Here is a 22810-nt window from a genome sequence, read left to right as displayed (position 1 = left end):
AGGCCTCTCCAGCCACCGGCCAGGCAGGGTCTTCCTGCAGGGCTAGGCACACCCTTCCCAGGGACTCATGTTGCTCTGCAGGGCCTTAAAGGAGCCCACCCCCCTGTCCTGGTGTGCTCCCTGTGGAAAACGGGTCAGCCCTCAGAGTCAGAGGCTCCTGCAAAGAGACTGTCCCTGTGAAAGCCCGGGTGCAAAGCTTCACAGGACCCTGCTCCTTCCTCAGGGGGGGTCATCCTACCCCAGAGTGCCACCAGGAAATGACCACCTGCAGAAAGGCCAGCCCAAATTCAGGCATGGAAAGCAGCCAACCGTGAGAATGGCCAGGGCTGCAGTTGGCCAGGGGCGTCTGTGGAGTCCCTGAGCAGCCTTCCTCCCTCTCCCCATGTGGGCCCAGCTAACTGAGAAGGGAGGAGAGAAGAAACACGTGAGAACACAGGAAATGAGACAGGAAAGAAGCCCAGAGGGCCACCAGAAGGAGCAGGGCTAGAGGGGCAGGGTGATACCCCGGGCATTGGGGCGGCGGGCGAGGGGATCGGCTGTGGCTGTGAGCTCAAGCCCCATGGCCTGGGAGCTGAAGAAGTAGGGCTGAAACCAAGGTGTCCTTGGATCCTGGATCTGCCACTGTCCCCTTGGGCAGGTCACTTTGGATCCCTGGGCCTTGAGGCAAGAGTTTGGGGGTTGATGGGAGTGAAGGAGAGCAGGGTAAGGGGGCAGATGCTGGCTGGACACGGGCGTTAGGGTCATCCCACAGCTCTGAGTTGGTATGAGTTCTCCTTGGTCTAAATAAAATGACAGATTGCCCAAATGTCCAGTTATTACGATGCACACTGCATCGCTTTTTATAATATGGTGAAGATGGGAAAAGCCTAAGTGTTCTCAATGAACCTAACAGGCGATTGGTCAAAAAAATTACAGCAATTGCAGTAAAGAAGACGTATGTGTACACTGAAGGTGACGTCATCGACGAAGGTTTAGAAGGTGAAATTTTCAAATACACCTGGGAAACGCGCAGGTTATGAATAATACGTACATGACAGCACGTCCACACACATACAGAGATGCACACGTGTTAATAAAGACAGCTAGTGTTTTTATGACACTTGTCTATGACCGATAGGATTATGAGTGACTTTTTAACAGCTTTCCACATTTTTCCTATAATAACCCCAAAGTTTCTTTGTAATATAAAGTTGTTTTTTTAATTAAAAAAAAGTGTTCAGTCAAAAATCATTGGCTCCCAAACATGCTTGACCACCTGGATCACCTGGGGGACTTTTTTTTTGGGGGGGGTACTGGGGACTGAACTCCGGGGCACTTAACCACTGAGCCACATCTCCAGTCCTTTTTTATATTTTGTTTTGAGATAGGATCTTACTGAGTTTTTAGGGCCTCACTAAGTTCCTGAAGCTGGCTTTGAACCTGCCATCCTCCTACCTCAGCCTCCTGAGCAGCTGGGATGACAGGTGAGCGCCACAGCATCCAGCACCTGGGGACTCTGATGGAGATTATTTCAGGGGCTGAGGGTACTGAGTGAGGCCTGAGGCGGTTCAGTGATGGCCAGCCTTGGGCCTCGGTGTGCCAGCTCCGTCCTTCCCACTGTTCAGTGCACATGCCAGTCACCTGCAGCTCTGGATAAACTGCAGACTGGTTCCCTGGGTCTGGGACAGGGACCAAGACTTTGCCTTTCAAACATGCAACTGGGCAGTTTTCACGCTGCTGTTCCCTGGACCATACTTCTAGTTACAAAGTACCAACCAACACCCAGTCCAGGTGGTCCAAGAGCAGTGTGGCCTAGAGTCCAGCCCACGATGTGCTCCCACCTAGCCACACTGCCGAGGCACCTTTGGTGATGGCCTCAGATGTGGACAGCCAGTTACGTGCACTGAGATCCAGAAGGGGCGGGCCTAAGCAAAGGGCCTTGTGTGCGGCTGAAGACTGCCCCTCCTGGCCAGTCGGCTCACAGAGCAGGCGGAAGCTCAGTGGTGGTCCAGCCCCACTGAACCCTCTGGTTCTGTAACCCACCCTAGCGGGTGTCCCATGGACTCCATATTGGGCCTCTCTGCCTGGGTCCTGGCTACACTGAGAGGTGGTGAGTAGGGCTGAGAAGTTGGCCGCTGGGAGACCCCTGGGTTGCCCCTGTGCCGAGGCCCTTCCCAGTGCACCTCGAGTTCCCTCCTCAAGCCTTCGCTTCCCTTTAGGCCCCAGATGACCTTGCACTGAACCTTGGCCTCTATCCCTCTTTCCTCCTTTACTACTCCCTGGACATGACCTCTAGCTGTCTCAGACCTCCTCACTTTTCTGCTGGGTCGAATCCCAGTGACCAGTGGTGCTGAGCTCTGTCCATGTCCACCTGCACATCACAGCTGCCCTGGCCTCTCCTCATCCCCCTGCACATCACAGCTGCCCTGGCCTCTCCTCATCCCCCTGCACATCACAGCTGCCCTGGCCTCTCTTCGCCCCTTGCACATCATCTACGTGGAGTCTGTTCTCTCCGAGATGGTGTTAGCTCCTGTGGAGCAACATCCACGGGGTCTGCTTTGACCTCTTGGCTCCCAGGAAGGCTTGACATTGGGTGATGCCCTTCCCACCTGTCCTCTCTGTCTCAGGTCCATTGGAGATTCTCCCTCCTTCTGGAGCTGTCCCAAAGGTCACCACACCATGTCCTGAGCACTTCTGTGCCATGTCCTGTGGAGCTGCAGTCCATGGCTTCCCACCGCAGTGACCTCTTGATCTAATGTCTCCACACCTTGACCTCCAGCCATCTGTAGTACACCCCGCCATTACACTTTGGGTATCCCACCATTGCACTCCACCACCTGTACCTAAGCTTGTGGTGGTCAGCTTCTCCTCCTCCCACCCACTTCCCTCTCAGTTCCATTCCTCACACCTCCAGAATAGGCATTGGGCTCATCAAATTCATTATCAAATTCAAAACCTGAGGAGAACCAAACCTGGCTCCCACCTCTCTGTGTGTCTGCCTTGTCCTCAAATCCCAGTGGATGGCTCCTTTGACAACTCCCGGCTCTCAATGGCCACACAACTCCACTGCATTCCTGCTCTTCTGCCTTCAACCCAGCCCAGCCCTTGTGAGGCCCCTGGACTTGTTCTCAGCTCTTCTCTCACCACGTCCCACCCAGCTCTGGAATCTGAAGTGGCTCCTCGTTTTGCCACCACTTGGCCCCATCTGACTGTTATCGGTGGCACGAGTCACCTCTACAGGCAGCAGGCTCCTTCCTCACCTTCGCAGAGGGCATCCTTAACTTGCTTCTCAATTTCTCTCACCGCTGTCCATCCAGAGCTCTAGTATTAAGATTGCTGGACATTGGTGTCCACATAGAAGAGTATCCAGTTCTGTCCCATTAACTATTCACACAAAGAACCCAGACATGCAGGGTCATGTCATCTAAGGAAACCCAACTGTGACAGCCAGTGCTCAGGTTAACAGCCCGTCTTCAGGGTCAGTGTCTGTAAATCCCAGGGTTAGATGACAGGGCTCGGGTTCTTTCTATGTCAGATTCTCTTTGGTTCCGTGACTCAGAGTTTAATGACCTTCCTTGACTGCTGTAAGCCTGCTCTGAAGGCCTATTAAGTGTCACTGTGGTTTAATGTCCATTAAGACATTTGTTCCTCTTGTAAAAGCCGGTAAGCTCTTGAGGTCACGAAGCCTGGCACCCAGCTCTCCCGATGCTCTCCCCAGCCGCCCGGCCGACAGACCCGGGTGCTCATGAGCAGGACATGGGAATGCACACCCCAGGCTGTGAATGGCAAGGCTGGGTTCCAGACCTAACTCGGCCAACTATTTGCCTTGCTGCCTTTTGTGCCTAAACCTCCAATTTACCTCTCCTTGGAATGAGAGGTTGGGCAAGGTCACCAGTTTTCACAGTGAGAGTTTACACAGAAACTACTGAACATATTGCTTTTGCTGAACAGGGTGTGACGAAGACGCGGGGACCCTGCTGGTGTGCCTCTTGTCTACCAGAGCAGGCACTAGACATCCCCAAGGTCTCCCGAGTTCACCAAACACTAGACTTGACCTCACTGGCCTAGATGCTGCCTTCTGGCATTGTCTTGGAAAGTCCAATGTTCTCAGTATTTAAAAATCTAGACTTGATTTAGCCTAAACCATTCCCCAGATCCCACCATGAGCTGCTAGATCTACCGACCGTCCCCCCAATTCTATGAAGGGGATTCTTTGTTAACCAGATGGCTTGACAGGGGGCACTAAGAAGGGGACATTTTGGGGACATAGAAGAAAAAGAAGAAGGCAAGACGGCCAGCCCACCACTGACCTGCAGATCCGGGCACCTGGAACCCTGGTGTCGGAGCCTCCAACTGCTCTCTCCAGGGCCTCGGCCCTGCCTTTGTATGTGGGTGAGGGTGGGTCGAGCCTGCGGCAGTCGCTGCCATTGATTCCAGGACAGGGAGGAAGAAGAGCCCAGAGATTTCACAATGCCTTTGACACAGTATGGATAATAAGAAGGTGGGGAGATTAATGAGTATTTATCGAAGGGGGCGAGAGTCACCCATAAAGCCCTGACAGAGGCCAGGCACCGAGCCCCACTCTGTGGCTACTGTCATTGGCCATGTTATTATTGGTTTGGCAGCCGGGGACACAGTGTGGGGTCAGACATCAACGGTGACCCACGGGGCTCCATCAAGGCTTGGGATGTGGTTACTTGGGACATAGGGTAGGTCTGAAGATTACTGAAAGCACCTGAAAGGGAGATCAGGGGCTGAGAGCATCATGAGTGTGTGGCCCTATTTGGAAAGGTGGGGGGGGGTGCCTCTGCTTTTCAATAGGTTTAATTAGTTGGCATCACCTTGATGAAACAGATCATTTAAGGAAACCCAACTGTGGAAGCTGTTGACCTTATTATATTCACCCTGGGACTGGCCAGGTGCTATGTGCCCCACACTAACAGGAAAGATGACAGTAAAAGAGGGCAGCACTGAATACCCAGTTCCCTAACTGACATTACCTAACCCAGGCTGTCCACCCATCCATTCATCCATCCACCCATCTAATCATCTATTCATTCCATCATTCACCCACCCACCCATCCTCATATTTCTCTATCCATCCATCCATCCATCCATCCATCCATCCATCCATCCATCCATAGATCCACTTTCCCATCCACCCATCCATCTATGACAAGGGGCAAAGAGGTTGGTGTCATGCCCACTGGAGACTAGCAGCCTTTCTCTAATTCATTTCTCTCTCTCTCTCTCTCTCTCTCTCTCTCTCTCTCTCTCTCTCTCTTTCTCTCTCTTATCATTTGTAAATTTCCATAGAGGGCTTGATGGGGAGATTGGAGGGGTCCATCCAAGACCCAGACGGTTGCAGGACGAGAAGGGAGAGAAAATGGGCAGGAGGGAGGCCAGAACATTGCTTCTACAGCCAGCGCTCGCTCACTCTCCACTCCTCCCACTCTCCCTCCTCTCTGTGGGAAGGAGTAAAGCATGGGTGTCACATCAGGCAGTAAGTGCATGTTTACCAAGCTTCTATCTGTTCTATGACAAAGACATGAACAGTGCTCAGTTCCTGCTGTTAAGTAGCTTCACAATTCAGCTGGGAGCAAAGTCATAAACACTTGAAAGATAATTTAAATGACCAGAATCTCTAAGCTGTGGACCAAGGGCATGTTGGAGACCACAGTTGCAGAGAAACTCCTTGGTTAAAAAAAAATCTTGAGAAATTAAAATGATCTTGGACATGATGTCCTGGTGTCCCTCCAGATGGAGAGGTCTGTGTTATGGAGCTCTGGAGATGTAGGTTGATGAGACTTTTCCTCCACATCTCTAAGGCCAGGGACTGCACAACCTCTGGAAGAAGCACTAACAATGTTTGTGGAGTTTGTTGTTAAAAATCTGGGCTCATTCAGGAAAAACCGTCTCCACATCATTTCCACCCGTCTATCCTATTTGTGCTTTCTGGAATGACACAACAAGGATATTCTTCTACTCGGCAGAACTTTGGGTATCTGCAGGGCTCCCTGTGTGCTGCTTCTTCAGCGTGAAGACCCTCAGCAGCTTCACCTCTTCCCTTGTGACCTGCCCTTGGGACCTCCTCTGCTCTTCCATTTCTGGAGCTGGCATGACCCCCACATGATGTGGAGATTGTGTTTCTGTGACACTGGTCCAGGCCTACAGTTTAATCAGCAATTGCAGAAATCTGAAACCACCAGGTCTTTTTCACTTGAACACCCACGGTGCTAGCACCCACAGCCACACATACCCCAAGGTAGTGTTTAATGTCCTCCTTTTCCTACTGACTTATAAATGCCTGCTCGTCTAGGCAGAAGCCCTTGTGAATCCTGTCATCCCGTAAATGGTGAAGCAAATCACTTCAGGCTGGAGAAACCTTCAAGAATGAAGTGGAATTTAAGCTCCACCCTTAGAGGCTTAGATGGGTGGAGGAGAGGGAGAGAATGTTCCAGGGTGGAGAGAGAGTGGCCACATTCCATGCTCACTAGATTCCAGTGTTTGCCAAGCAAACTTATGTTCAGAAGCCCTAACCTTGAGGTCATCCTGGGGCCACAGACTCCAAGCCAACTTACTGCAAGGGGGTGGACATGAAGCATTGCCAGAACAGATGACCAGGGCTCTCAGCTCATCAGAGGCTTCCTGGAGGACGTGATATCTTAGCAGGGTATGAAAGATGGGCAGTTTCTCTAGACAGGGATGGTGGTGAAGAGCCCCAGAGCAGAAGGGCATCCTAAGACTGTGTCTGGACCCACAGAGAGCGGGAACAGGAACAGGTGTACAGAAACACAGCCTGGTACCTGGAGCCCATGGAGACCTCAGCAGTGCTGAGCTGGAGTTGCTAAGGCCCATGGAGGTCATCCCTCCTGTCCTGACCCTGTACTTGCCCCTCCCTCTGAAGGCTTTGAACCTGCCAGTCTGGTCCAACAGGTGAGCTGCATGTGGAATAGCTGAGGCTCAGATATGGGACCCTGTTGTGGCTTCTGTGTTCAATCCTCAGGATACTGGTAGGGACACTGGAACAGACCCTGGCTTGTAGAACTAGATGTGTGCAGCAGTCAAGGATGATCTAACCCTTCCTGAAGCAGAGAACATTTAGCAAATTTTGCACTATAGGCATTTAAATAGACTATTTGGATCAATAAAGGGTCGGAGTTCATTTTGAGAAGGAAAAAATTGGAGAAATTACAATCATAATCAAATGAATGCAGTGAATCCCCCTTCCTTGGGCCTTTATTATCTACACTTCAGAACAAGTTACTCCAGAACCGAGCAATGAGCTCACACAGTCTCTGGGGCAGAACTCTGGACGGCTCTGCTCTCTGTCAGGAGGCTGCAAGCCAGCTGTCGGCTGGGCGGCTCTCATCACTGAAGGCCAGACAGGCTGCAGGACTGGTTCCATGCCTGTGGCTGTGGTTTGGAGACTCTGGTTTTTCACATGGGTGTACCTAGGAGGCTACAGAGCCAGCTGGAGAAGAGGAAGAGAGATGGATAGCGAGAGAGAGAGAGAGAGAGAGAGAGAGAGAGAGAGAGAGAGAGAGAAGGCATCTCAAGATAGAAGGCCCAGTGTCTCCTATAACTTACTCTCACAGGCAGCAAGCCATCAGTCACTTTAGCCACATCCCACTGGCCCAGTGTGGGAGGCAGGCATACAGGGTGTGAATTCCAGGAGGTGGGGTCACGGCGGCTGTGCAGCCAATCACCACACACTTCATGCGTCAAACAACAAAGATGTATTCTCTCACAATCCAGGAGGTTGCCACTGTCCTGATGTCCTGCCTTGGAGAGTGGCAGCCTCAGTCCAACCTCCCGGTGCTTCCTCTGAGTCTCTGGGTCCTCTTCTTACAAGGACACTAGTCACAGGAGAATTTAGTCCACGCTAATGCAGCCTGACCCTGTGGCAACCATCCGTAAAGACGCCATCCCAAAGGAAGGCCACAGGCTGAGGTCCAGGAAGGACATGAACTCAGGGAGGACACTATTCATTTGGTACAGCAGCCCTCTTGGGAGCTGATCCCAGATCTTGGACTTCCAGGGACTGTGGGCCATTCCAGCTCCAAGCACAGGATTTTAAAAATTATTATTGACATTCTATTGTTGTTGTGATGATGATGATGACGATGATGGTGATGATGATGATGATGGTACTAGGGATTGAACTCAGGGGCACTTAACCACTGAGCCACATCCCCAGCCCTTTTTTGCTATGTTCTTTAGAGACAGGGTTTCACTGGGTAGCAGAGGGCCTCACTAAGTTGCTGAGGTTGACTTTGATTTTTTAAAAAAGTTTTTATTATATAGGCTTTTTGTTACTGTTGTTGTTTTTTCATTTGTTCTGTCTGTCTTTTGTCTGGGGTTTTTCCTGCAACTCCCTCACCCTGGAGACTCCAGCCACACAAGCCCATCACATTCCTCTTCTTGGCGCTTTGCTGGGGAGGTTTCTGCCCCTGCATCTGCCCCCCAGAGCAGCTGGGCTCAACTCAGCTTGAGTTTCCGTCCAGGGAAGTAGAGGCTGAGGACAGTCAGAAAGGGTGTCTTTTCCACTTCCCTCAAGGTCCCTCCTAACATCTTTTTTATAATGACAATGGGAACCCATCCTCATGATGGAAAAACTAGGAAGCAGATTAAAAATAAAAATAGAAAAGTCGCCTATAGCACCACCACCCAGACCCTGCTGCTACTGCCGTTCCTTCCAGAGAGGTTTGATTCAGAAATATATACTTAGGTATTTCTTTTAAATTCAAAAGAAATGGCAAGAGCTCTGACTTTGTAATATGCTCTTCACAACGTGCTGTAAGCATCTTTCCATGGGAGGAGAGACCAGCACTGGAGGTTTTCTTTGTATCTTGGGTTTCTAAAAGAGATGGGATGCCCACCTCCTATCTTCTGAGATGAAGCTGCTTCCCCAGTGACACCCTCCCAGGCCCTCCCAGGCCCAGGGCCAGAGGAAGAGGCAGAGATGGAAGAGGAAGGCCATGGCAGGAATGGGGAGGGGCTGGACCAGCAGGGGATCGTGGTCCATCTACCTGTGGCCACCTCCCTCTCCTGCACCCCGGGGGGTGACAGGACCTCAGTGGGCACCTGGGCGCTGAGTCAGGCACCTTTAAGCATGAAGGAATCCCACATGGTGTTTTAAGGTTCCACAGTAGGACCACCCCGTGGGCAATGAATGTGGGTACTGATCCCCAAACTGAGGCCAGAAGAAGGGAGCACGGCTGGGTGCCCTGAATTCTGAGAGCAGGGACGGTCCCCCTCAACCCTGCCCCCACTGGAGCTGGCGCTGCCCAGGGAGTTGTGAGGGCAACCATGGCCCTAATCATAGGGCTGGAAGTAGAAGTCCGTAATGGGGGCATCCCAGGGGGTGTCCCAGGCAGCGTCCTCGGGGATCTGGGTGAGCCTCACAGGCTGGTCAGCCTCGGGCACTATGCAGAGGAACCAGCCTGGGTAGGCGGCCGACTCGAAGCTGGAGGTGAGTCCCATGTCCCTCCGGTAGAAGGTGAAGCTCTTGGACTCCTTGGCACTGCGGTAGAGCTCCATGATGTTCACCGGCTGCCAGCAGAGGGGCAGGGGTGAGGGGCAGGGGCAAGGGACAGGGGTGAGGGGCAGGGGTGAGGGGCAGGGGCAAGGGGCAGGGGCCAGGGGCAGGGGCAAGGAGCAGTGGTGAGGGGCAGGGGCGGACAGTGGGAGGTCAGAGCTACGCAGAGCCCTTAGGGAGCAGGCAGAGCCGCAACCAGCAGCAGCTTGCTGGGTCCCTAAGGTGCCCAGAGGCAGTGCCCAGCCTCAGAACTGGCCGGCTTAGTCTCCAGATGGTGAGGACAAGGGACAGGGCTCACCTCCAGTTTCAGAGTTGGTTCCTTCTCTGTCCCACATGACAGGCACTGACTCCCTCCCTGGACACCCAGGATGACTGGAGACAGACTGGCATCCAGTGACCGATTGGGGACAACACTGATCTCCTCACCTGTGGGCAAGAGTCAAGGTACGGGCCTTTGGGGGCCTTTGTTTCCCTCTCCCCATTCTTGGACTCTGGGAGCAGGGCCAGCATGAGGCCTCCTGTCCCCACGCTGGGCAGAAGGGGAATCTTTCAGCAGTTGTCACAGGGGGAAGGCCACCCTCCTGCCACTGACCCAGAGTGGACATCAAGGCACAGAAGCACCTGGTGCCACCTGACACTGCAGCCCCCACATTTAGAGCTGTCTCCAACCTCAAGAGACCCTCCCCAGCACCTCGTTTGAAGCCCAGGCCTCCGTTCTGAGCCCTGTCTTTATGAGCCTCCCAGAAGTGGATTAGCTCCCCCTGCACCCCCCACCCCATGCACACACACACAATGCTCACACACGCAGCAGCACACATGTGCACACTACAGCAGAGGGCCCACTGGCTCCAGTGACCCTTAGGAGTCCCCAGGTGGACAGGTGGACACTGTCAGAGAAGATCCACCACAGCATGTGGGTAAGCACGAGGCCACACAGTGTCCCCTGCTGCTGAGGTCTGCAGGCCTGCTGGGAAGCCTCCTCATGTGCCTCCCGCAGAGGGACATGGATGGGGACCACTCAGGTCCTGCTCTACACCAACCTTTAATGACCTTCCCCGGGTGCAGCCCTCCGGCCAGAAGCTGGTTGTTGTGCAGATAGAGCACCTTCAGGGCCGAGTCCTTCATTCTGAAATGTGAGGAAGGAGGAGGCTGTGAGGAGCGGGGCTCCTGCAGCTTGCCCTGGCCCAGAGTCCCCCAGTCTGAGAGTCTTGCCACCCTCTCTTCCAACAATGCTGGGTACCACAGCCCAGCCTTCTCCCAGGCCTGCTGGGCTCCTACCCTACCAGGGGATGAGCCCAGGCCCCCACCTGAGTCTCACCCTATCCAATCTTTCCTATCCACAGTCCCCACATAGTCTCTCAGAGAGAAGTGACTGCAGCTGCCGTCCATGCTGCTGAGCCACAGGAACAAGTCACCCACCCTCTCTGGGCTCATTTAGCAATGAGTCTCCTCATTGCTAAAGATGGGTTAGGTAGCACCCAGGTCTCTTCCTGATTAAAATCTGTGTCTTCAAGTATTACTGAAGACTTCAGTGGTCATTTACTTCCACTTGGCCATGTATTCCTTTCTGAGTGAGGATTTTCTCTAAATTTAAAATTGATTTATTTTACTTTTCTTAGTTATTGCTTGTATATGACTTGATTGGTTTTCTGATATACTGTGAGGTGAAAGATGTACTCTGAAGCAGGTTTCTGCAGATATTAACTGGGGAAAAGTCTGCAGTGTAAACGTTGGCTGCATGTTTGCCCTTACATGATTAAACAAGCTCCATTACTTAGTAAGATCCAAAGTCACTGGCATACTGTGTGGCACGGTGAGCTCTTACCAGGACAGGAAAGGCACCACTTGCCGCATGTACTTAATCAAAGAGCTCTAATGTACAAAGAGCCCCATGGGACTGAGGCCCATAGAACACACTTTGAAACATGCTAGCCAGTCGTCCCCCAAGTGCCCAGGCTGCTGGTCCCACAGACGCCGAAATCCACCAGGCTCAAGGCCCCAACACAGACTGGTGTAGTGTTTGCATAGAAGCATCACACGTCTTCTGCCATACCATAAATCATCACTAGATGACTTACAATACCTACCATCATGCAAATGTATGCAAACACTGTCATACTGCATTGTTTACAGAATAATGACAAGATCATCTGCACATGTTCACCGCAGATGCGATATATATGTATATTTTAAATCTGTGGATGTGGAAACCAAGGATATGGAGGACCAGTCAGACGAGACTCAAGTCAGAGAGGGCTGCTCTCCCCCTTCACTGTGAAGTTCACACACAGCTGAGATTCTGGGTCGCTACACACTTGTGGGTGGACAGACCTCTGGAGATTGTTTTTGTTCTATTCCCCCACCCCCAGGGCTGCAGGGAGGAGGTGGCACAGTGGCTGGAGTGACATGAACTCATGGTGTGGGGAGCAGAGCGGAGCTTGGAGGGGGCTCCTGGCTCCCATCTTCCCCATGGTTACTTGTCCCCTGAGGCGGGCTGCCGGGGCCTGTCCCAGTCTGAAAGGGTGGAAGAACGGCAGGGGCAGTGACTGTTGGCCCTGACTCCCAGCCGCCTGTCTTCCAATGGGAGCCCCCGCTGGGGCAGCAGGTCCTTCCCGCCCTCACAAGGCTGGACAGGTCCACCCAGATCTCACTCCCCTCGGAGGCCCACACACACTCACCGGAAGCACAGTGCCCCGCTCAGGACCATCTTGAATTCCTCGATGTGCAGATTCCCCTATTTTGAAACAAACAGCAAAAAAATTTTAGGTGCAGACAAAGGCTGAGGGCTGTCAGGGGCCCGGGTAGCAAGCAGGCTCTTGAGCCTCCCAGCGGGTGACCACCTCCACTGGGCCAGGGCTTCTGGGGCTGGGGTCAGGAGAGCCTGCCCTGCCAGCACTCAGAGGACACCTCAGTGGCTCCTTTCCCTTGGCGGGAGCCTGCGGAGTCTGCAGCTCCTTGAGGATGCTCCAGCTTTTTAAGTGCATACTTGATTATTTATGCACTCCTCCCAAGTCGCTGGGAGGAGACTGAAACTGCAAGCCAGGGAGGAGCAGGGTGATGTGACACCCTGGAGCCTCCTGAAGCACCTGCTGCTCGGCCCAGCCTGGGAAGGGAGTTTCTGGAGACAACCTCCCTGCAGCTCTGAGCCGGGCCCTTGGGGCTCTGAGGAGCACACAGAAAAGCAGCTTCTGCAGAGAGCTCTTCCCTCCTCTCCCCTCCCCACCTGCCTGCCTTTGCCAGGGCCATGGAGATGCAGGCCATGGGGAATTCCTACTGGGGGAGCGTGTAGGCTACAGGTCCACTGCAGAAAAACCTGAAAATCCAGAAGAGCAAACCAGGAGAAGAACGTGAATGCTTCCGTGAATGCACCATCAAAAATCCGGTGAGGGAGGACACTCTTCCTCCCTCACGTCACTGCAGACAGCTGTCCTGCTGCAGCGTCACAGAGGCCACTCTCAACCTGCTGCTCTCTGGGGCACCACAGCAGACTCGTTTCCCACACTAACATGAATAATGACTTCCTAGGTTTGAACAGCTCTGCAAAAAATTCCTAAGGGTCTTTTATCATTCATTTATTCCAGCCCATTATTATTGGTCCTTATTTTGTTGGGTTGTGTTGGTTCAATTTTGCTATTGAGCGCTTGGTTGTGACAAACATCTATGATTCCACAGTTGATCTTTCTTAAATATCTCATTGGCAAAAAAAAAAAAATCATGATTGTGAATCCATCAATATGCTTTTAAGACTCTCCGTGATGGCTCTGAATTAGTACCCGTCAGTGCAGAACAATTTAACAACATCTTGACCACCATCGGTAACTATTTATTGTAAAAGCATGAATTTTAAAGAAACCATATTCAAACATGTGGGACAAAAAAAATCCTTAAGGGGTTTAAAAATAAATATTGGGTTGATTGAAAGACAGAAAATAACCTCTTATTCACATAAGACTACCAATGTGATAAATAGCATTCAGAAATATAAATTTAATGTAGATGCTGCTTATGCAAAATAATTAAATGCACTATAAATTGGCCAGATAGAAACAACTCAGAAATTACTGCCAATTACAAGAACAAATTCCAGAGTTAAGCTATTGACAAAGTGGTTTTCGAAAAATAGGCTCTTGTCTGCAAAGTGATTGTAGAGGTGGACACCGTTTCCCCTAAATGCCAGGGTGCCATTCTCAACAGTGAATTAGCCCTGTGTGCCCACGGGCTGATCGAGCTCCTTCAAGTTCTGCCCATTCAGAATGGAGCATGCACGTGGCTGGCCCTGCAGAGACGCAGCGAGCTGGCTGGGGTGCCGGGGGTGCCTCTACCAGCTCTGTCTATTACAAAACGTGCTGAAATGAGAATCCAGACAGGATGAATGAATGGGCAATGCACCAATGAGCTCACATGTGGTGCACACCTGTGAGCCCGGTAGCTCGGAAGGCTGAGGCAGCAGGAGGATTGCAAGTTCAAGACCAGTCTCAGCAACTTTGTGAGACCATATCTCAAAATAAAAAAAAAAAAAAAAAATTAAAAAAATGGCTGGGGATGTGGCACTGGGATATATCCCTAAGCTTGAAAATAAGACAAAACGACCACAGTGTGGGCTTTCACATTGTCAAACAGGCCCCACTAACAGTTCCCTCAGAAATGGGTCCTTGGTTTGTCTCACTAATTGCTATTGGTTGGCTCCCAGTGCATCCCCACCACTGATTGGGTTAAGGCTCTCATAACCCAGTGATTTCACCTCTAAGCCTTCTTGCATTGTCTGACCCCTGATATTTTGGGGGTCACGTCCAAACCATAATAGTGCTATTTTTTACTATAAAATGCCCTATACTGCCTTGGGACTCTGCAGAGTTCTCACCAGGAACAAAGACCTCACCAGATGCAGATGCCAATCTTGAACCTCCCAGTCTTCAGAACTGTGAGCCAAAAACAAAACAAAACAAAAACAAACAACCAAACAAAACCTCTTTTTCTCACAAATTACCCAGTGTCAGGTATTTTGTTTCATCAACAGAAATCAAACTGAGACACAGATTCTCTGAAGTTAGATGTGAACTAGGAGAAGATTGATAAATTCCAACTCTTTTTGGCTGATAAAAAAAATTTCAAAGGCAGTAATTTTTAAAAATTGTAACTGAGCCAGCCTATTCCAGCATTTCTTTCCCAATGAATACTAAAGACCTTTGTTCCTTGAGCCATCCTTAGATAATCGGTTTTATCATTGTGATTCCCTCACATATTAATAGTAAGCCGTTGACTCCTACTCACTGCATGTGTGTATGAGAGTCAATTTTTTAATTGGGGTAATTTAAACTTTGTCTCCTTTGACAACGTGAAAGCCCACACTGTGGTCATTTTTTCTTATTTTCAAGGGTGGTGCTACTTTGCCCTGACCTCACAGCCTCCGTACGGGGGTTTTGAAGTGTGTTATGGGGTATTAATCCTATAACAGGCAGCACTTCACACCTTCCCTTCAGTGTGGCCTGCCCTTGGCCACTTGCTCCTGATGAATGTGATACCTGGTGGGAAGGGACAGTGTGTCACATCTGAGCTAGGTCACCCTGATCGTGGCTCACCCAGTGGAAGCTAGTGGCCATGGGACGGACCTCAAGCGGCCCTGAGGGGCCCGGGTGGGGAGGAACAAGGCCTTGTGACAGCACCCTGGGAGTGAGCCTTCTGGGGTGCAGATCCTCCATCCCCACAGACCTAGCATGCTGCAGCCCCTGCTGACCCCCACCTACACGTGGGAGAACCCTGCCAGGTGGGTCCTCCTCCTCCCAGGCCCATGGGAAACCACAGGCGTTTCTCATTTTCAGCTGCTTGGGTTGGAGTCATGTTAAGCACTGACAGCTTCCTGCAGCACGTGGGCCCCCCAAGCTTCACCGTCAGTGGGGATCCTCCCTTTCCAGCAAACTCTTCGCTTCCTCATGGGGACCGTGTCCCGGGGCGACTCATCACCACATGTGTGAGATGGGCAGTGTCCTGGGCAGAGGTGGAGGGGAGGACAGTCGGTCAGTGTATCCTCACTGGGAGTTTGTAGGCTCACACAGCTCATGACCCCAGGCGGGAAGCTCTCGTTGGGAACCCTGATTTAATAATGATTAAAATGACCAATATCCTCCAGCGCTCACAGTGTACCTGGAATCATGTTTAGGGGCCTCCTGGATTTTTTCTTTGTACATCTGTTTAGTTACTGATCCGATAACCACTATCATTTCTGTTATGCGGAAGGAGAAATCAGGCACGGAAAGACTAACTACATCACCTGATGGTTGACCACTAACTAGGATTAGAGTCAGACCCGAGTCCAGGAAACCTAGTCCAGAACCAAGGCACTCAGGGTGACCCTTTTGCTACCTGAGTCAGTCCTGTCACTCCTCTGTCCCCACACCTCTGTGAGCAAAAGGCAAGTCTCCAAAGGCCCATGCCACTGGACTCCCATGGGCTCTCAGCCTCCTCCTTCCCCACTAAGGGGACCAGGAGCCAGGTGGACCTCTTGCTCTTCTTGAACAAGATGACATGGTCCTTCTTGGCCCCTCGCTCTTCCTCTACAAGCCAGCGTGGTCCTTCTCAGGGGCCTTCCCACTGGCTCTGCTCCCCACCCGGAAGCTGGCGTTGTCCCCACCTCCCAAGGCCTTTGCTGCGACACCCCTCTCACCGAGGCCATGTTATCCCCTTTGTGCGTCCCTCCCCTGCTCCCACGCCCCCCACCATGCCTCACTTCTTTCCGTGGGGCTCACCACTTAGCAGACTGTGTAATCCACCCAATGTGCCCTGCGTGGTATCTACTGCCTGCTCTCGGTGGTGCCAGGTGCACAGGATGTCTTAGTAAATAGGAGCTCAGTTGTCCACCATCCTTGTTTAAGAAGCCAAGGAGCTGATGACTATTTTTATCTCCGTTGTTTTTATTATGATGATTTCATTTCCCAGAAAGTATTGATGCTTGTGAACCCTCCTTTTTTTTTTCCTGGAACAGTTAAGACCATGGGTTGGCAAAGATTGGCCTGTGGGCCAAGACCAGCCCACAGCTTGGTTTATGAATAAAGTTAGTGGGAGCACAGCCCTGATGACTATGCCACTTTTGCACGGTGATGTCTATGGCAGAGACTGTGTTTACTCCACAGCCTTTTATAGAAAGAGTTAGCTGAGCTCTCGTCAAGACTGTGTGGGTTCGAGTCTTACCTCTGTTGCTTACTAGCATGTACATTTGGTCGAGTTACTTAAGCTTTTAGCTTTTGAGTTTTCATTTATAAAAAGGGAATAAAAATTCTGCTATTGTTATGAGGACTAAATGAGTTCATATACATGAAATGTTTAGGATGGTGCCAGCACATAGTAGGTGTGTACATGTCAACTTTATCATCATTACGTGACCCCTCGCCAGCAAGGGAAACACGACACAGGATTCTTCTTTCAGCAGTTTATTCAGGACCCTTGAAGCATGATGAGAAAACAGGAAAGAGCACGAGCGGTCGGTCTGCCCTAGCTTAAGTACCCAGCCCCGCCAATGAACTAGCACCACGTGGAAAAGTCTAATAGGTACAGTGCAGCGGAAGCAGGCCAGAGCCCAGCCCCACAGCCTTACAAGGAGTTGTTTGCCTCTAACAACTCTAACCGCTAAAGAAGCAGAAGCAGGAAACCAGCGCCATTTTCAGGGTGTGGTCGCCAGCTCCCAACAATTACCACCATCACTGAAGCCAGATTTAAAGTTAGGTAGTCAGTGTAGTTAGGTAAATCGGGTCTAATACCGAGTGAAATCTAAAATGGAGGCCATGCTGGGAATGACTCAGGGAAAACAGGACAACTCATGGAGTGTTAATAAAGTTCCGAAAAGGCCCTAGGCCAAAGTCCACCTGGAAGAAATGTTAATGAACATCCCCCAACAGATTCTCGAAGACAGCCCATCCCAAAGAAATGTTAATGAAGCCCAGGATATAGCCCCCAACAGATTTGGAGATAGCTCATCCCAAAGAAGTGCTAATGAACAGCAAACTTGACGACTAGGGAAATGACCAGATTACTCCTTTGTCCCAAACCCTTCCCACCTACATTCCATCACCAAACCTATAAAAAGGGGAACACATTGCCCGCTAACTGGATTCCACCTTTTGGGTCCCCTTCTTCCTCCGGGAGAAGTCTTTTCTTCTGTCCTTTAATAAATTTCTAATTTCTACTCTGACCTTGCCTCGGCGTGCTTCTTTGGTGTTATTCTTCAACATCGGGGAGCAAGAACTCGTCACCGGTCAACAGCGGTAACATCACCATCACCACCATCATCATTTTCACCATCACCCACATTACCACTATCTTCACCATCATCTTCATCACCACCACCTTCACCACCATCATCTTCATCACCACCATCTTCATCACCACCATCTTCATCACCATCATCACCACCATCTTCATCACCACCATCTTCATCACCACCATCATCACCACCATCTTCATTTCCACCATCATCACCACCATCTTCATCACCACCATCATCACCACCACCACTGTCATCACCACCATCTTCATCACCACCATCATCACCACCATTTTCATTTCCACCATCATCACCACCACCATCTTCATCACCACCACCATCATCACCACCATCATCATCACCACCACCATCATCACCACCACCATCATCACCACCATCTTCATCACCACCAACATCACCACCATCTTCATGACCTGGGAAGTTTATTTCACCGCTCTGATTTGAGGATTTGACCCACTCGTTTCCAATTCCCTGTGAAGAGGACAGTAACAGCCCGGCCCCTGGGGTGTCGTGAGGCCTGCATGAGGCGAGGCTGTGCCGAGCCAGCTCAGTCACCCATGTGCATTGTGCTCTGTGCCTTCAGCAGTCCCTGCCTCCCTCCCCCTCCTGGGTACAGTGAGCACCAAGTGCACACTGGCGGAAGCCCATGGCAGCTCAAGACCCAGTGCTTTGTCACATGTGCCTGTGACTCATCCCCAGAGAGGGAAAATGCCAGACTCCATCGCTGCAGGGTTTGCTGTGGGGTCTTAGTGTCTAACGAGGACAGTTAACTTCTGCTACACATTCACTGTGTCAAAATAAGTGTCGCTTTCGTCCCCTCTTGTTGTGACATCGGTCCCACTAGATCAGTACAATTTATATTCCTATTTAAACTGACTGAGGCCAAGGAGGCTTGGAGAGGGTGAGCGACTCCTGCAAGACCACAGAACCAGCAGGAGGTGAACTCTGGCAGTTCAGTCCAGGCCAGGAAACCCCAGTCCCCCTTGCTTACAGATGCAAGGAATGAGGGCGGAGCTAGAGCAGGGACCTCCCTGCAAGACTCTCTTTCCATGAAGGACCAAGGGGCCACTGGAAGAGAGCTGGCCCAGGGTGGGGACTCGTCACTCACTGGGGTGACCTCGATAGCACAGAGCACCCAGGAGGGCCTTGCTGGGCACCAGAGATGGTGGCCATGTGCAGAACACCTCTGGGAGCCAGCCGCAGAAGTGGGCCTCCAGTTAAAGCCACATCACAGGGTGACCTGGGGTTCACAGAGAGGGCAGGGCCACCTTGGCTACTAAGACATTTGAGGACCACAGAATGCCATGAGGTCAGAGAGGCTGGGCCAGGGCAGGGCACTGTGGCCAGTGCTGGGCAGGGGCCCCGCTTTGCTGCCCTTGTTTGTCTCCACCTGGTTGTGTTGTCCTGTGGCACCTTTCAGCACCTGGGTGGGGGCAGGGGTGGGGGTGGAGGCTGGGGGAGTAGAAATGGCCAGCTCTGCAAGGAGAGCGGGTGGCAACCAGGAGGCAGGTGGGACCCCATGCATGTCACACCCACAGGCAGTTTCTCTTGACTGAGTCACCAGGGGCAGGTCCAGAGCCACCAGCAACCTCCTTACCTGAGATCCAGGTGAGGACGTCCAGAGCCTGCCCAGGTGCCTGCCTCATCTGAACCTCAAGGCTCCAGAGCCTGACCCCCCTCCCCTGGGGTGTGTGGGTGGCCACTGATGGAGGGGACGAACATGACATTGGAAATAAGTCCAAATGAGAGAGAGCCAAGGGTCAAGAGGGTGAGGGCTGGCTCTGCTGGCCGCTGGGGCACCATCAAGGCACCAGCAGGGACCACTTGGGAAGGCAGTCCCCGCCGCCTGGACCAGAGGACACACAGGCTTCCCATGTCTCCACTCCCTCCACAGGTATCTGGCCAGCTCGTCCAGCGAGCTGATGCAGTTGCAGACAAGCCTGGGCACCACAGCTGCTCCCAGAGGACCCAGGGGGCTCCATTTCTCTAGGCAACATCTGGGGGGCATGGCACCAAGGGGATCACCCTCTTTCAAAAGTGCCTCAAAAACGGGATTGTTGTAAACGAGGCTCGTCTCTTTATTATACAGGTCTCTGTACATCTGTCTTTTTTGATAGATTTTTAGTTATCATTTTTAATTACAGGGAAATATACGTAAGATGCAAGTTACCATTTTAACCACATTTACATGAACTACTCAGGGGCGTCATTCAGACCATTGAGCAATCCCCATCAGGCCTCACAGGAACGCTTTCCACCTTGCAAAACTGAAACTCTGTGCTTAGTAAACAATGACTTCCACTGCCCCCACCAGGCCCTGGCCACCACCCTCCTTCCCATCTCCATGACTTTGACTCGCCTGGGTATCAAGTGGAACCTCACAGCACGCGTCCTGATTTGTGGCTGGCTTATTTCACTTAATGTTCTTGGGTTGTGGTTTATATCCGGACTCCAATTCCTTTCCAAGGGTGAGTAATATTCCCATGTATATATATGCTCCATTTTCTCCATCCTTTCACCAGTCAATGAACACTCTGGGGTTGCTTCCACCCTCTCATGACAGAGAATAATGCAGCTATAGCCTGTGGGTATGCAAGTAACTTTTCAGGTCTCTGTGTTTAATTCTTTCTAGTGTACGCCCACAGGTGGACGTGCTGGGTCATGTGGGACTTCTCTTGCTATTGCCACTGGGGTGTTGTCATTGAGCCCCAGGTTCTCACAGCATTGTCCAGCTCTTCTGTCCTGTACCTTCTGGAGACCTGAGTCTGCCTACTTCTCTATCAGTTATAGAGGAAAGAGTATTGAACACACCAGCAAAAATTGGAGATGTGTCTACTCCTCCTGATGGTGCCACCTATTTGGGGCACCAGGTATTTGGAAGCTCTGTTTTGGGGAGTACATGCATAGAAGATCCTTTATGTATTTTTGGCCCCTTTATCATTAGGAATGTTCCTCTTCATTCCTGCTAGTCTTCCTGGTCTCTAAATCTGCTTTGGCTGTCATCCATGCAACTCCAGCTGTCTTCTGTTTAGGGTTTACATGGGACATCTTTCTCCACCTCCTTACCTTTAAACTATCATCGTCTTTAGAACTTCATAATTAGATATTGTATGATCAGATCTTGTGTTTTTTAATCCAATCTGGAAAGCACAGTCTTTTAACTGGTGCTTTTGCATCATTTACATGTAAGTGCTGATATGGTTAGATTATTATCTATCATTCTACTGCTTTCTATTTATTCCATGTGTTCTGTATTTCTTTTATCTTCTTCTTCCTTCTCCCGAGTTAAAATATTTTGATTCTACTTTACCTATTATATTGTCTTATTATTTATACCGTTAAATAATTTTTTGCTTACCCTAGGGCTTGCATGTCCTTAATGAATAAGACTAACTTCCAATAACACAACACCACCTTATGGTAAAATAAGGTGCACAACAGTATGTTTCCAATTCCTCCTTCTCACCCTTTGTGATATGGTTGTGACTATCCCTAAAGCTAAGGATAAAAACTTTTCAAAGAATTAGACAGAACAATACCTGTTCCCACCGCTGGTCTGGAAAGACTCATCATTCACAAGGCCTTCACAAAGACTCATAATTCAGAAGGACCTGCTTAAGCAATGGAAAGTAGCTAGGTCCAGATCAAATGCTTCTCTGGTTCTACCTCTCTCCCTGATCTCAGTATCATGCTCCAAAGGATCAAAACCTTTCCAAGTACCTCAGTTGCACCAAAGTATAAAGATGGGGTTCATTCATAGTGATATATAAACACTCAGCACCCTTGGGGAAATGGCTAAATTGGGGCTGGGGCAGGAAGCACATCAGAGTGGCCTATGACACTTGTCATGACAGAAAGTAAAGAAATACCTTAAAAAAGTAAAAAGGAAAGAAATTTGCACTGACGAGGTAGATCAAAGGCAGGCAGGAACTAGATGAAAAACTTCAAGGCCCAAATCAGAGCAATCTGGGAGAACTGGGGGGTCCTGTGGGGGCAAAGCAGGGGAGGCAGAGGGGCTGAGTGTGGGAGGTGGGCGTGGGATCCTGTGGGTGCCAAGAGCCACACCAGAGCTACTACACTGGGTACAAAGTGGAGCCACCAGTGGTTCTGAGCAGGGAGGGTGTGACTGTGTCCATGTCTCTGATCCGGGTCACTGCTTGGTGGACACTTAATTCCAGGGAGGTAAGAAAGACACAGGGTTACCATTTGGGGTTATTGCAACGCTCCAAGGAAGAGAGGTAATGGGGGAGTTCAGAGAGTAGATGCTTGACTACTCATGGAGAGTTGTGTGACAGCAAATTTTGGTACACAGGGTGATACTGGTGTTGAGAATCAGGTCCCAGACTCGCTCCCCAATGTTGAAGATTGAACACCCAAGAAACACCGAGGCAAGATCAAGAGGTTTTATTTAAAGAGAGAAAGACACAGACTCCTCCGCAAAGGGGGGGTCCGAAGCTGGTGCCAGAGGGAGTGGGGGTGTCCTGACCTTTTTATAGATTATTTTAGATTCCCTTTGTTCTCATGCGCACTCCTCCCATCCTGCCTGGGTGACCCAAAGATGGAGTAATCCAAGGGCTGAACGAGCCACCCAGGGGTACAGGCAGGAAGGGAACCACCCAGGGACTACTCATAACAGCTCCTCGCAGGGAGGAACAATTCCCCGGAGGCAGGTAGCCTTGGCAACAGGTGGAGGAGGGAAGTGCTCTGGAAGTATTAGCATTTTAATTTCCTCTAGATTCAGCCCACATCGCATCTTCCTGACCCAATCCCTCTTTATATACACTAACTGTCCTTTTGTCTCCCTGGCCTCATAAGGAATAGGATTTTTTTCATGTCTCCGGCTGAGCAGCAATGTTATGTTTCAGGGGTGATGAGTTCCTTGCATTGCCCCCGCTGAGGCTGCAGCTGATTGTTGATTCAGAGTTAAGGAACCGCCAACCTTCAAGACCACTCCTGCCGTGTCAGAGCTGGGGCCTTCCAGGAAACTGAGGCAATGCAAAGACCACCCACCCTTC

At 50.9% G+C, this 22810-nt stretch overlaps 1 protein-coding gene across 1 annotated transcript; it reads right to left on the bottom strand.

The window, feature by feature from the left end:
• Positions 1–9297: 9297 nt before the first annotated feature.
• Positions 9298–12227, bottom strand: LOC144255706 (interleukin-36 receptor antagonist protein-like). The gene is made up of 4 exons (XM_077800489.1): positions 12199–12227; positions 10561–10646; positions 9819–9946; positions 9298–9534 (listed from the first exon to the last, which is right to left on the bottom strand). Exons 1-4 carry the CDS (start codon positions 12225–12227, stop codon positions 9298–9300), a joined length of 480 nt encoding a protein of 159 aa, XP_077656615.1.
• Positions 12228–22810: the final 10583 nt, after the last annotated feature.

The sequence above is a fragment of the Urocitellus parryii genome, chromosome 7 (genome assembly GCF_045843805.1).
Source record: "Urocitellus parryii isolate mUroPar1 chromosome 7, mUroPar1.hap1, whole genome shotgun sequence".
NCBI lineage: Eukaryota > Metazoa > Chordata > Mammalia > Rodentia > Sciuridae > Urocitellus > Urocitellus parryii.
This window is presented reverse-complemented; position numbering and strand designations above follow the sequence as displayed.